Below are 15,995 nucleotides of genomic sequence, written 5' to 3' on the forward strand. Positions count from 1 at the left end.
TGTATGACGCAATTCAATTCTGAATAATTTATACTGATTACTTAACTCTCATTATCATAAAAACCTCTGTTTAAAATGTTTAATGCTATTTTACTAAATAGATGTAATATTAAAAGCAGCATTTCTTTTCTTTAAAAAATTCTTTTTCTGATTATTTTTCTGAAAAACTAAATAAGCGGGAAAAAAGTTTTTCTTATGACAAAAAGTATTTCTTTGTTTAAAATGTTTAATGCTATTTTATTAAAGAGATTTAATATTAAAAACAGCATTTCTTTTTTTAAAAAAATCTTTTCTTTGATTATTTTTCTGAAAAACTAAATAAGCGGGAAAGAAGTTTTTCTTATGACAAAAGTCTTTCTTTGTTTAAAATGTTTAATGCTATTTTACTAAATAGATGTAATATTAAAAGCAGCATTTCTTTTTTTTTAAAAATTCTCTTCTTCGATTATTTTTTTGAAAAACTAAATAAGCGAAAAAAAGTTTTTCTTATGACCAACCAATACTAGTATTTGACTAAGCTTAATTATTTTTTAAACCATGTCATAAAATGTATGCGTATGTGAATTAAATGTATTATAACAACATAAATAGACTTAACTAAAACGATATATTACTTTATTTAGTCAAAATATATAAATTTAAGAAAAACATAAGTGAATTTCAAAGCTCAAGTAGACCAAGCTATATTAGTTTTTGTCTACAGTATATATATATATATATATATATATATATATATATATATATATATATATATATATATATATATATATATATATATATATATATATATATATATATATATATATATATATTATATATATATATGTCTACAGTAGATGATTTTTTTTCATAACACATACATACATATGTATATATATATTATGAAGAAAATTATGAAAATTAATAAACAAAACAATTTTTTTAGTGCTCCTCACACTATTGTATTGATATATTTTGCTTTGGCTATACAATATTAGAATATTAGAAAGCACTCCTTTTTGCTGATATAATTGTGTGAGCTGATGAAGAGATAACATCTTTGCGTTTTCTTGGTTTCCGGCTTTCAATATAAATTTTTTAAGTTTTTTCTTTAAATATTTTATTTTAATAATTTTTCTTCCTTTTTTTTGATTAATGTTTATTATTTTCCATGTACTCTATAATATTTTATTTATATAAAATTATTCTGTAATTTCACAATGTGCTGATAAATACAGGGTGGTCCCGAATTCATGGTACAAACTTTAATGGTAGGTACAGGACATTGTAACAATGATTTATTGTATAGGAATGTATAGTCGCAAGTGACGCGGTGAGGCGTAAACAGGGGAAATAAAAGGAAAGAGAAATGGAGTGATCGGTTGGTATCATTGCCGGTAGAGGGCAGTTGATGTCTAGCAGCCATTGAAAATGATGCATCGCAGTAGGGAAAAGCGCCATTCACAATTGTGCTGCCGTAGACGATGGGTGACTTTACGTATGCAGAAAAAGCAGACATGCATTACATGTACGGCTGTGCAAATGGTAACGGCAGAGCTGCGTTACGAATGTATCGCGCGGAGTATCCTCATAGACGAATGCCGGATCCTAGAATTTTTCAACGGTTACATCGTCAACTTTGTGAAACAGGTGCGTTCGACGTCAACAGACATGACGCTGGTCGATTAAGAGCTATATGCACTTCAAGGCTGGAAGAAAGCATCTTGAACATTGTGGCTGATAGACCCGAGTCAAGCACAAGAACTGTTGCGCGTGACGTAGGTGTGAGTCATCAGACTGTATGCATGCAGAGTGTTAAACGAAAATCGCTTACACCCCTTCCATTTTCAGAAAGTACAAGCATTGAATCCGGCAGATTATCCTCTCCGCGTGAACTTCTGCCTGTGGGGGATGCAGCAATGTGCGTTGCAACCGGATTTCGTAGGTGAAGTGCTATTTACAGATGAAGCGACATTTTCACGCGAGGGTGTCTTTAATGCGCACAATTCCCATGTGTGGGCAACCGATAACCCACATGCAACGCGCCCACATGCGTTTCAATAACGTTTCTGTATTAATGTGTGGGCTGGCATTGGGAACGACTTTTTGATTGGCCCATACTTACTACCCACGCGACTCAGTGGCGGAAGCTATCTTATTTTTCTGAAAGAAGTGTTACCACAACTGCTGCATGATGTTCCGATCGCCATTCGTAACCGCATGTGGTTTCAGCACGATGGGGCGCCAGCACACTTCAGCATTGATGTACGGAATTACCTGAATGCCACGTTTGGTGCTCGATAGATTGGGCGTGGTGGACCAATCCCTTGGCCACCCCGATCTCCCGATTTATCGAGCCTCGATTACTTTTTATGGGGACATCTAAAGCATCTTGTTCATGAGACTCCAGTTGACTCAGATGAGGATCTCGTCGCTCGCATATCTGTAGCTGCTGCAGGTGTGCGTGAAATACCAGGCATCTTTGAACGTGTACGCCAATCGCTCCACCGACGCTGTCAAGCATGTATCGCTTCTGGTGGACGCAATTTTGAACACTTACTGTAAACATGACACTTGTCAACAACGCTTTCAATAAAGTCTTTGTTTTTCATTTCGGCCGTTATTTCTCCTGATTACGCCTCACCGCGTCACTTGCGACTATACATTCCTATACAATAAATCATTGTTACAATGTCCTGTACCTACCATTAAAGTTTGTACCATGAATTCGGGACCACCCTGTATATTAAAGTAATTTTACTTAGTAATAATAAAAACAAAATTTTAAAAAAGAACATGATCTTGAATTTTCAATTGCATGCTCTCTTTTCAAGATTTGTAATTTCACAAAACTTGTTAAGTTTAAAAAAAATGGAAATTACTCTATACACAGCTAGCATAAAGAGAAATTTTATTTAATTCCTGATTAAAAATAAATTTGACATCTATTTCATTTAATAACGTAAACAACAAATATGTATTAAAAATTCATACTTAAAATTTAGGTAACGCTATTTTCTAAAAGATGAAAATGTAATTTATTCATATGACTTAAAACAATTCCCAAGCACCATTTTTGGAAATGAGCAAAATGCAATTACACCTACTCGAAATTAAGTAGAAGTGTTCCGCGTGTTGTATTAAATTTCACCTAAGAGATTTATTTGTTGTCATCTTAAAGACGTTTGCGCTTCTTTGAAATCTAGTTTAGAACATCTACATTAAAAAAAAAAATGAATATTTATTTTACTCTCTATAATTAAGTTTTTGTTAGTGTTTGTATCTGCGCATTAAAACATAAGAGAAAGCTTAAATAACCTTTAAATTTACTCCGCCATGTTAGGCTTAAAACCTTATTAGAATTTAACATGCAGAATATCATATTTATGCACTGTAAAAAATTCCGGATCACGTTCCGGTATCAAATACCGGCATTCGAAGAGCCGGTACTTTTTACTGTAAAATTCATTTCCATCAGATATCGGACAAAAAATCTGATATACGGATAAACAAATATCTGAATGTTTGTCAGTGTTTCTTACTTTCTGTTAAACTGAATAACTGTTACACCATTGGACAATGCTGTATATTTTATAGTATTTTTTGTGATTATAATCCAAGTCTAAACGATAAATATTGTTCAGAAGATTTTTTTTCCAAGATAAGGAAATTATGGATAAATTGGATCTTTTTAAACAGATTTAACGTCGATTTGTTGAAAAAATACATTAAAAAATAAGTAAAAAAGAGTAATGATAATACTTGCTACATTGAGGAAAAAATAATGATGAAAACTACCAGAAAACGGTAACATTTACTGTGCTTCTTGCTCTATTAGAACAGTAAAAAGCTAGGTAATTCTTATCGAAGTTTTGGTAATGATTTTGGTAAAATTAACAATAAAATATAGTTTCATAATATGTTATAAAATAAATTTGTAAATATGGTAAAATTTGGTGATTTCAGCATGCTATTTCAGAGCATGGGGAAAAAAACATTTATTCAGTTATATATACTTTTCAGTTATGTATTTCTTACTAAATATGTGATCAGAAATTTCAATTTTAAAAACCAGAATTTCCAATAAAAAAAACGATACGATATGAAGAAAAAAATTACCAAATGAATGGTTTGACCACTTAATATTTTGGTTTTATTACCGAAATTATGGCTTTTCTTTACTAGAAATGTCATTACCATATAGTTTACTGGAATTCTCCGTGTTTTTTGACATTTTATGTTTAAAAAAAAAGATGTTTTTATGTTTTATTTTGAAAACATCTCCTTACACAATTGATTTTTATTAAATATCTGCGATACATAAACATGTTTTAAGAAGAATTCTTTTAAAATAATTTTGAAAAATATAAAGTGTAAAAGATATTAATTATAAAAATAAAAATACTTAACTCTTAATAGGGAAAAAAAGTAATAAAAAAATAGTTCTCATCAACCTAAAAATTCTAGCAAATAATTAACAATCTATCAAAAGCAATATCGCTAAAAATTTATCTCTTTCTTACATTATTTGTCAAGAATATAAAGAAATATTTGTAAATGTTTGCAAAGCACTGAAAACATCATTAAAAATATGGCTTAATCAAACATAACACTATATAGAAGAAGTCAAATGACTTTAAGAATACAATAGCCGAATGAAAAAAAAAATAAAGCAGCTAAAAAATCTGACAACCACTTCATTATCTTACTATACTTAAATCACCTTACCTTCCATATCAAGTGTAAACCTTTTTTCTTGTCAACGAGATAATAAACTCCGTGAACCGACAATTTGATCCCCATGATTATAAAAATAATAAAATAATAATGAATGAGGAGTTAAAATTCCTCTTACCGCTATTGCGCGGAACTAATTTAAAAAAGGATAGCTCTCAAGATTGTCAAGAAAAATGTTCGGGAATAAAAAGTTGACTTTGGTAAACCTTGATAATATGCTTTAGATATCGATTAATTCATCGCCGATAAAGAACAAATAAGATTTTTGTTTTTTTGCGATAGTTTCTATTTCGTTTGGTTGCTAAGAAAGAAAATGGATGTTTAAAAAAATCAAGAAAAGGTGATTGTCTGGTAGAGGAAAGATCAGTGAGAAGATTATGAATTTGAATAATGGGGTTGGATCATTGTAGTTTGAATTTTTGTAAAGGTATGATTGATAAAAAGTAATGTTAAAATAGCGTTTGTTTTTATTTTAAATCAAGTGTTTTTTGCTACATTAAATTTTTGAAAAAATCATACTGTGAAAAATATTTTTATCGTAATATTTCAAGAGCAAATCATACAAAAAATTTAAAATATTTAAAAAAATTTAATTATTCGCTATGTTTAATCAACATTTTTATGCAGATTTCAAGGAAACGGAGAAAAAAAAGTCAGAATGCCGAATTAAACAAGTGCGAATTATTAAAATATGATTGCATAATAATGTCTTTACGTGTTAAATAATTGTAACTTCGAACGAAAGAAGTGATTGACCAGGATTTTACTATAACGTGTTTCATAATTTGTTAGAGTACAATTTTAATAAGCTAATATGTAAACAACAACACGCAAAACCAGAATGCAACAAATATATGTGTTTAAAAAAATTGCTAACTAATTAGAAGTTTTGCCCCTGCTCGCTAATGCTTGCCAAACTCGGAACCGTGTCAACATAGTCATGTACTTAAAGCTTCAATTTATAGTGCAATTTAATTCATATATTTAAATTTATTTCAGAAATTTATATTAAAAAAAAACACTTTTTTAAGCATTTTTAAATGTATCCTTAATAACATTAGCGGAAATTACATACGTATATAAAGTATTGACGAACATTTCGTTCAATGCTGATTCAAATTTTAATTTCTTAATTTTGCTGAATCAAAATTAATTCTTTTAATTTTTTATCTCGAAATTTCACCTTAATTATTAACTCTCATAAGTGTTTTTTTATGCATATATTTTGTGAAATTGTACATAATTGTTTATAAATAATATTCATAAATTTAAGAATATTGTAAGCAATATTTAACCTTACATAAAAGGAGACAATTATACATTCAAAACTTTATGCTCAACATTGAAGTAAAATGTCGGTATTTTGAAGCATAATATCGTGTAAAATTATTAACCTTCACTTAGGTTTTAGAAAATTTCACTTACGTTTCCATTAAAGATTAAGCATACAATATTCAAGAAGAAGGAATTTTGCATTATATATATATAGTTTAATTGGACACTTTATTGTAAAGAGTTTTACGATGTTATGATGCAAAAGTTCCAATTCTTTTTAACAGTGTAAGAATTTTGTCGAAAATTTTATTATTTATCAGGTGTTAATTTCTCTATGTGCATGATGCAGAAAAAGAGTACATATTACATCATGAAATATAATTGTTATACAGAAAATATAATTGTTACATAGAAAATCAACTATTAGAATATAAAAAAATAAATTATGTTTATGTTGAAATATGTTTTAAAAAGACGAGTAGAAATGGTTCGCGATATTTCTGTATATTGGTCGAAAAACAGAATTATACATATTATATATGCATATATGCATGCATATTATATTGGTCCAGAATGACTTTCAATAATGGACCAATATCATTTTCTATGTAAGATCCTTATAGACTTATAATGTTGGGTAAAAATTGGAGTGTCTAGATTTTTCAATATTGGTCCTAGATAGAAATGTATCTTGTTCCAATATTGAAAGTCATTCTAGGATCAATATTGAAAAATATAGGCATCCCACTATAAGTCCCTCGGTGCAGGTTCCTATGGGCCCCATATTAGCCCATTTTGAGTGCAAGTGGGGCCAATGTTAAAATGTTGCTACGGGTTATTAATAAAATAGATATATCATTATAGTTTTTTAAACGATATATATTATTAAATATTCTAGTTTAATATTGCGGTTATACTTCGTTGTGATTAATAAAATATGTTACTACAGAATCAGTGGGTAGTTATTAAAATTATTACCAATAAAGATACAAAAGTTGGCGGTGAAAAATAGAGTTGACAACTCCGTAAGTATTTTTAGTTAAATAAATCTTCGAATGTTCGTCTGAACTACAGATTCCAAATTTTGTTTTCCAAAATAATAAGTCTTCATAAAGCATTTTAATAAGAATCTTGAATTAACACGTCTGAAATTAGCATTTTAAATGAATTATTTGAGTGGGCTAATTTTCCTCGGTTTTGCAGCAGGTTGAAAAATAATAGTAAATTTGTGACGTGATTGACTTGCAAAACGTGATTGACTTGCACATAGCTGATCAAATAATGTCATTTCATTTTTCAAAATACTGCTATCTATGGTGTACTTATGGCACACGGAGGAAATAATTCTAGTAAAATTAACGTACTGTATGGTAATGTCATTTCTGGTAAAATAAACCATGATTCTGGTATTAAAAACCGAAATATTTATTTGGAGTTTTTTCCATTCACGTGATAACGGTTTACCATAAATTCTGGTTATCAAAATTATACTTCTTATTACCATGCATTTACTAAACAATACTAACTGAGAAGTAAATCTAATCGAATAAATTGTTTTTATGCCATGCTCTAAGTTAGCATGATAATATTACCAAATTTTACCACATTTAATAAATTTTAACGCATATTATAAAAACATATTTTATTGTTAATTTTACCCAAATCATTAACAGAGCGCTTCAACGAAAGTTACCTTGCATTTTGATGTTCCCATAGAACCAAAAATACTATAAATTTTACCATATTCTGGTATTTTTGATCATAACTTTTTTTTTAGTGCAGTAAGATTATTTATATACGCCAAATAAAAAAGAAGTCGATGGAGAAAAAAATAAGGGAAAAAGAAAAGAAAGAAAACACCTTTAGAATTATTGCTTTGTATAACCAAGAAATTCATTACATAGTCTGTAAAAAAATTCTGAACAAATTACGTTAAAAAGTATTGGCACACTGAGTGTCGGTACCTTTTACCGTAAATTTTTACATAACACAAAATCTGATATTCCGTCATTATTAGTGTAATATTTACAGTAAAGTCAATGTAATTAAATAATTATTATCGGTATAAAATTTTAAGGTAAAAATGTATTTTACAGTAAAATCGATTTTCCGGTTGCTGCCAGTATTTTAACCATAATTTACTCTGGAATTTTTTTTACAGTGTAGTGTTAACTGTTGCGTTAAAACTGCATTTCAGCAAACGAGTAACAAAAGTGAGGATGGTAGATGAACATCTCTTACAATGGTATGAAAAAAATGACCTTGACGATAAACCGTCAGGGTTGACAGATTTTGTTCCAGTTTCGAATCTTCTTATAATTAGATTTAAAAAAGACAGCGCTAAACACCCTCAGGCGACAAGAAAAAACACATGTGTTTATCTTTCATTTTGACATCGCATTTTTCTGATTACTAATGGAGCAAAAAAAATTCGAGTTATCTTAAGCCGTTACTTGCGTAAGGATTTAGAGTTACGCGAAAGTGTTATGCGTAAAGAAGAAGAAACAAAATCCCTGATGTTGGAATAAAAAAGTAAAATAAAATCTATGACGTATTTGTGACGTGTATGGTTTTTACAGAACGTGATGATATAGAAACGCATTGAAAAACGTTTTACACGTGTTTTGCAAGTGAGAAATTAACAGATGTTCCTGTCATTGCACTTGTTTCCCGCTAAAAAATATAGCGTTTTTTAATCTCTATTTTATTGCTTTTCAATTTATTAATCATACAATTTCAAAAATTTTTTCTCACGATGCATTTGAAATACATATCTATTAGTTTGATTTAACACTAAGCATTATTCTCAGGATTTCGGAGCATTTTTTAAAACAAGTAGTTTGCCTACCCCACACCCCAATCTGAGTTTAGATGACTTCAATTTCTAGCGAGTTTGTTTTAGACAGATTTAGCACATTCACTCGTACGCACGCGCAAGCTCTGTTCAGAACCGAAATCTTTCTGTAGTAAAAAGGTTAAGCAAAACATATGTACAGGAACGAAATGCAACGTGAATGCGCTAAATTCACACATTTACGTATGTACGCCCAAGCTTTATTGAAAACCGATGTTGATTTGTGGTACATTGGATACGCAAAACCTTAGCCAAAGCCAAGCGCAAAACATATGTACTGAAACGTGTGAAATGTAAAGTGAAACCCACATATTCACATATGCACTCACAAGCTCTGTTTAAAGCCGCTGCTGTTCTGTAATAATTCTTTAGGTTATGCAAAATGTTCTGTAGGCTATGTAAAACATAAGTATGGGAACGTGTGAAATGCAATGTGAAACTCACAGAGTCACATATACATGTACAAACTCTGTTTAAAGCCGAGGTTGTTCAGTAGTAATTCTGTAGGCTATGCAAAATGTTCTGTAGGCTATGCAAAACATACATCTTTGTCAAAGAGTTAAATGCAACTTAATTAAAATCAATTTAATTAAATTAAAAATTTTCAACATAAAGAAAATTATGAAATAACCAATATCGTTTTTTTTAAATTATTTATCGTTTTAAACTTTGGCTCTAGAATTCCAACTTATAAGTAAGGAATTTTAATGCCAAATAATCCACTGCCTTATTTAACAATACTTGTTCACATGGAAATTTGTGGCCAATTAACCCAACATCATTTTTTATCATAACTTAGAAACATGAAAATTTGTAGCCAATTAATTCACTATTGTTTTTAACATAACTTAAAACTGGAGAATTTCGATGTCAAATAATCCACTATCGTTTTCAACATAACTTATACGTAAGGAAATTTATTGCCAAATAATTCACGATAGTTTTTCACATAACTTTCGAAGCATGGAAATGTGTTGCTATGCATAATAGTCATTAATAAATCGGTGAATATTTGCTGAAAATATTTCTGAAGCGGAAATACAAGATGACATAATGATGGCGTCCATTCCTATCAATACAGGAAATATAACGAAAATTAGAGTGATAAAAAAATGGTCACTATGACGTAATATTTATCTTTAGTCAGTGAACGGGAGCCCTCTTCGGAATCGAATTATATATAGAATGGAATTTATCCGTTAACCCAAGCCTATTTTTCGCGTAAACTTTGTGACAACAGTTTAAAATTGTATTATGCTTTAGATTAACACATCTAAGATTATTTTGATAATGTTAAGTATAAAAACAATATGCATCGTATATAATAGAACTTAACACAAAAACTATATATATATAGATATATAGTTCATAGAACTTAATAGAACTTAACACAAAATAGAACTTATAATTGAACTTAACACAAAAACTGTTTCTTTAAAACTGTGAAAAAATTTAAATATTTTATAAAATAACATTACTGATTTTTAAAAAAAATCAATTATATTAACGAAATACGTTAGATAATATTTCTAATATGTTAGATTAAATAAATCCTTGATACTTTAAATTTGATTGCCCACTTCGGTTTAGGTTTATTCAATTTCACTTAAAAAACTAAATACCTTTAGAAGTGGTTCTAAAATTATCATTTTATTTTTCTGAAATTCGGTAAATAAGTATTTAGAATTGGCAAACTAAATCCTGCACTGTTTCAGATCAAGAAACTGAAAATTGCAATAGCATAAAGGAATAATGGGATTTTATGCTGATGCATTCTAATTGTGATCTAAAAAAAAAGTTTAATTGCGATTTTTTAAAAGAAATTAAGCCTAAAAAATAATTTTGAGATAATTAAATAATTTGAAGTTATTGAGAGATTTTTTGAAGTTATTTGAGAGAATATTATTGTGCAGTGTTTTGAATGAATATTTCTTTTATTGATTGTGTTTTAATTAATAAAAATGAAAACGAAATTCTTGCTTAGATTTAAAACTACGCATCTCGTGAACTTGGAGATGATTAAGTTTTTTTTAAACTTTCTAAATAATATTGTAACTAGGAAAGATTAATTTACTAAGTCATAAATTTCAAATAGTTGGATTTTTCTTTTTTTTTTTTGCATATTCTTAATAGCTTAATAAAAATTTGTCTAAGCATTGAGGAAATACAAAGATTTGCAAATAATAGTTAATATAATAAAAAGAAACACACTTCTGTTACAAGTTCTGATTTTAGGAACAACAACTACAATGTTATTTCCCACATCAAAGAGTTAGACAGAATTATGGTATTTACTTATCACATACATATTCGATGAAATGTAGGAACTAAACGCTTATTTGTTTCATATTTATACTCTGTAAAAAATTTGGGACGAAATTACTGTAAAAAGTACTGACACCATGACCGTAAAAGCCATTTTTACCGTGAAATTTTAAACCGTATATTTTACGGTAATAATTATTTATCTATAGTGATTTTGCAAAAAAATGTTACTGTAAAAATTACGGCATATCAGATATTTTGATCCAAAAAATTTTAACATAAAAATGGATGTTACGATAAGAAAATACCCGGTACCGGTAAATTTTTCCGTAACTTGATCAAGACTTTTTTGCACTCTGTAGCAGCTTTAAAGAATTATGTACCATTTTTGTCTAAAAAATTTGATAAAGGTGAGGTGAAAATGGACCTAAAAATTAATTCACTCTACGTGCATATATCCATTGAATTTGTATTTCATGGGTTTCTCTTGAATAAGGGCGTCAAGGAGTTGGTGCGTACGTATCCTTCCTCTCAATAATTAGAAATCTCTAAGTATAGCCCTCATTATTTCAGACAAACAAAGAAATCAAACAAACTTTCAGACAAATTTTTTCTTATGTGTGGAATTTAGCGAACTATTATTACAGTGTATTCTCATTTTATCCTCTTCAAACTTAACTCGAATCATGTATATATCTAATGGTTTTCAAAAAGAGTATATAAATAAATAATAAGTCCATTGAAAACTCTTACCTCCCATATTGTTTTGAAATCTCTTTGTTCTATCCTTAGCAGTTCGCAATGTTCGTTGGTGACAACTGTTGCACTGTGGGGACTGTTGTCCAATATGGACTCCCCAAACGCCGTACCAATACCTAGAGTACATAAGGTCACTGTGTCCTACGATGGAAAGAGGAAAAAGATCTCATTAATACATTTTGCATACAAACAACATATTTGTCATATTGAATGTACATAATTTAATAAGTGAATCGTAAAAACAAATACTGATGGATCATTCACTGTTGTCTTAAAAATAATATAAAAATATATTATTTACATCTTTTATTTCATCACTCATTATTTTAACCAGAGAAGGTTCAAAAGCTGAAAAGAAAAATGAAACCAAAATCGATTTTATAATATACAAATAATGTACGATAAGTTTGTTTTAAATGAAAAAGAATTAACGTTTAATTCTTAGCATAACATGGACGAATAACTGAATGGTATGTGTGAGATGCAACACAGAATGTATTCGAATCTGACAAGAAATCGTAATAAATTGCTGTCAATCATTCCATCATATCAATGACTATATTGATCAATTGAATGATGAATTTGTTTGTTATTGACATTTCGAAAATAAGTCTTTCTCGTGCAAAGTCCTTATGCATATACATAATTGATTTTTAAAAACTATTAAACCAACTTTTTCTCTTTTTATCTGAAATTTTGGTGAATGAGTAGATAGAAAAAATTATTAGTAAAAAACAGATTTCTGGGATGGGAGCTAATGAAAATTCAGCAGTTATGTTATGAATCATATGTTATGAATCAAAATTCAGAGCTATGTTATGAATCATGCTGAACTTATGAATCATGTTGAACTTATGAAACATGTTGAACTTATGAATTACGTTGAACTCAGGTCAGAAAAAAAATTTTAGGTCTTTAGGTTAATATAATAACAAAGGTTTTTATTCAGACAAATATTTATGATTATGCGAATAAAAATATTAATGATGACAATTATTCAAATCATGACATATCATGACAATTATTTATATCATGACATATCATGACAATTATTTAAATCATGACATATCATGACAATTATTTAAATTACAGCTTATCAAGTACTTAATTTATCGCATTTAAACGCTTTTGAGTCTATGTTTGAAAGTGCTGAATAAGAACACGAAACATTATTGAAACTATTAAAAAATGGATATTGATAAATGAATAATTAATAAATAATTTTTGATTTATAAATTCCTAAACCAACTATGATTAGTTAAGGAAGGAAAAATTATTGAATAAGAATGAAGAATTGAAAAATTAATTAAAAAGATGCATCATTTGTAACAGTTTCAATTTCATGAATATTCACTAAAAAATCCTCATGTTACAAGATACTTATACAACAGCATTGTAATAATATAGTTTATGTGAGAATTTGCAACTGAGATTGTCCAGCTCTTTTCTTTTATGAGCTTCGATAATTTCAATAATTTGTACAAATATATATTTAATTGTTATTTAAAAATATAAAATGCCATTCTAATTGAAACACCTTTAATAGCGCATAAGAAATGACAAAAAATTGAAAAAAAAAAATATATGCCAAAAAAAAGAAAAATTATTAAATTGAAAATAAAATTATTAAATTAAAAATTAGTAATTAAATTTAATTTCGCTTCATTATATTAGTTTATTGAAATTAAATAAAATTAAAGAAATTTTATTAAAAGAAAAATTAAAAGTTTAATAAGACTTAAATCGAAGACCAGCTCTCAATAAGGACTGGAATTTTAGTAGAACATTTCTACTACCGAGTCCACAACTTTGGTTGTGAATTCAATAAAAAGGCTAAACGGTGAATTATCCTTCTTTACCGTAGGCATAGGTATAAGTATCCTAGAAAACACAAAAATTCTGCCATGCTCTCTAAAAATTAAAGAAACTCTGAACAGAGAAAAACTTTCTAGTGATCTTATTTCATCACATAATCACTTACACTATTTTCGTCTTTTTTTTTTTTTAACGGATTGAACAGTTTAAGGTTTTTAGAAGTAAAAATCTTGCATTGTTAAAGGAACCTGACGTGCAGAAATTTTGCATATTTTAGACGCCTGTATTCTAAATATATCTTCTAAAATTCTAATTATTCTAAAATTATGGTAAAATAATCGGCAGCAGTCTGTTCATCCAATTAACCGTAAAGTTTGCGGCAAAGAATGTTTTTTACCTTTACGGTTTTGAAACTGCTTACAACTAGTATGGTTAAAAAAAACTTGTATTCTGTCGAGTATTTTAAAAAAAAGCAAAAGTGCTTCATAAAAGATTTTGAGGAAAGTGGCTTGACAATTATTATCCTTTCTTTGCTAATACTATCAAGCCCAAAAAAGAATTCCAGAAAACTGGTTAAAATAATGATTTTCGAAAAAAAAAATTGCAATATGTATTTTATCATACAACAATGCGAAATATGTAAAAATTTCAATTTAGAACTTTTTGTGTCTTACGTGAATTTTCAAATTTTGCATGGCGACATGAGCGTTGCAGGGGTCTAATTTTTGAGGGGGGCGAATTTAAGATACACAGTCACATTAGCTCTCACAATAGAAAGAAGGAGAAGAAATAAAGAAGAAGAAAAGAAAAAAGAAATCTTATGTCTGTTAAATGCTTGCAAAAATTTCGATTATTTTTATCTCTTTCTCGTTTTTAACTTTGATGAGTTTACATCAATGATAATTCATAACAATTTTCTTTATTTGTTTGATATATTGAGAGGGACTTTAAGAGATTTCTAATTATTAATGGGAACATATACCGCCCCTCCCTAAAACATGCACAGCCGTATTCAAATTTAAAGTATAATAGTTGTTTCGTTTTTCCCGAAGTCAAATGAAATTAATACTTTTTTTTATTGCCTTTTTTTTCACAATCTTTTTTTTTTTTTTCAATTTTAAAACAATGCATCACAAAACTGTTAAAGATTACTGCATATAATACTAAATAGGTACATTTTAGATACTTTACAGTAATTTGCCTTTATGTATTTAATACAAAATTGCAAAAATCTATAAAAATAACAAAAATCTTTATAAAATAAAAATAAAAAACTATTTAAAATATATAAAAATAACTGAAAATCCATGAAAAAATATCCAAGAAAAATAAAATATGCATGTTTTTCTTTAAAAAAAACTACGACAATATGCACCTGTAAAAGATAAATATATAAATATTTTCTTTATAATATATCTTTATATAAAAATAAAGATCAGCTTATTTAGTTTAAGATATCTTTCATGCTCCGGCCAAACATTATCAAAAAAGGAAAGTATGAATAACATATGTTTAAAAGAAATTAATGCACTCGTAAACAATTAGTTTTTTTTTCCATCGCTAAACAAACATAAAATTATTTGAAAACATGAAACAAAAATTTATACCAATACAATATTATAACTATTTAAATAAATAAATAATATTTGTAAAACTATTAGTCAATTTAATAAAGCTTGTTTTTCTTTGATTATCTTAAAGTAAAGGCAAATAGCATGAAAAAAATATATGTAATCATTAAACAGTCGCAAAATTATATTTATTTCTCTTTAAAAAAAACTATTTTATCAAAAATTATTTTTCATTACGGTAACGGATAATTTATGTATCTTGTTTTCGTGAAAATTTATTTTCGTGCTGCCATCTAGCGCCGTTTCAGCTGAACATGTTTAAAGTTGTCGCAGAAAAATTTCAAACAATTAATCAAATCGTTAACAGATAGTAAAATAAATGATGACATAGTTATATTTTGATAAATACACCTGCTTTATAATAAAAATTGCTGTCTTTACTCAATGAATTCCAAAACTCGAGTTTTATTTTGATTTTTTTTATTCTTAAATCAATGATTCATATAAGAAAACACCTGAGTTTGAACAAACATAAAGAGAAGTAGATATTCACGTTCTTTTAAAGACTTTCGCCCTATTTACTAATACATGAACTTGGACGCATATTTTGATGCAAAATAACTTACTGCATTACGGATAGTTTATTTCATCTACATTTTAAATATTTATACTCTCATTATTATTATTTTAGGCACAATGGTTTCTCAAGAAATTTTTAATTGTTAAGATTACTATGACTT

The 15,995-nt window shown here is 28.1% G+C and overlaps 1 protein-coding gene across 5 annotated transcripts in view; it reads right to left on the bottom strand.

The window, feature by feature from the left end:
• Positions 1-15,995, bottom strand: part of Epac (Exchange protein directly activated by cAMP) — a 265,367-nt gene that overhangs the window by 57,276 nt on the left and 192,096 nt on the right. For 3 of the 5 annotated variants that reach the window (XM_071177747.2, XM_071177748.2, XM_071177749.2), the window contains one exon: positions 11,864-12,010. In XM_071177747.2, coding sequence (XP_071033848.1) covers positions 11,864-12,010 — 147 coding nt within the window. Of the gene's footprint in view, positions 1-4,707; positions 4,865-11,863; positions 12,011-12,170; positions 12,291-15,995 lie in introns of those variants that run through there. The other 2 variants (XM_071177750.2, XM_071177751.2) reach the window with 2 other exon arrangements.

Source organism: Parasteatoda tepidariorum, chromosome 2, assembly GCF_982258835.1.
Source record: "Parasteatoda tepidariorum strain Cologne lab strain chromosome 2, Ptep-v5.0, whole genome shotgun sequence".
Lineage (NCBI taxonomy): Eukaryota > Metazoa > Arthropoda > Arachnida > Araneae > Theridiidae > Parasteatoda > Parasteatoda tepidariorum.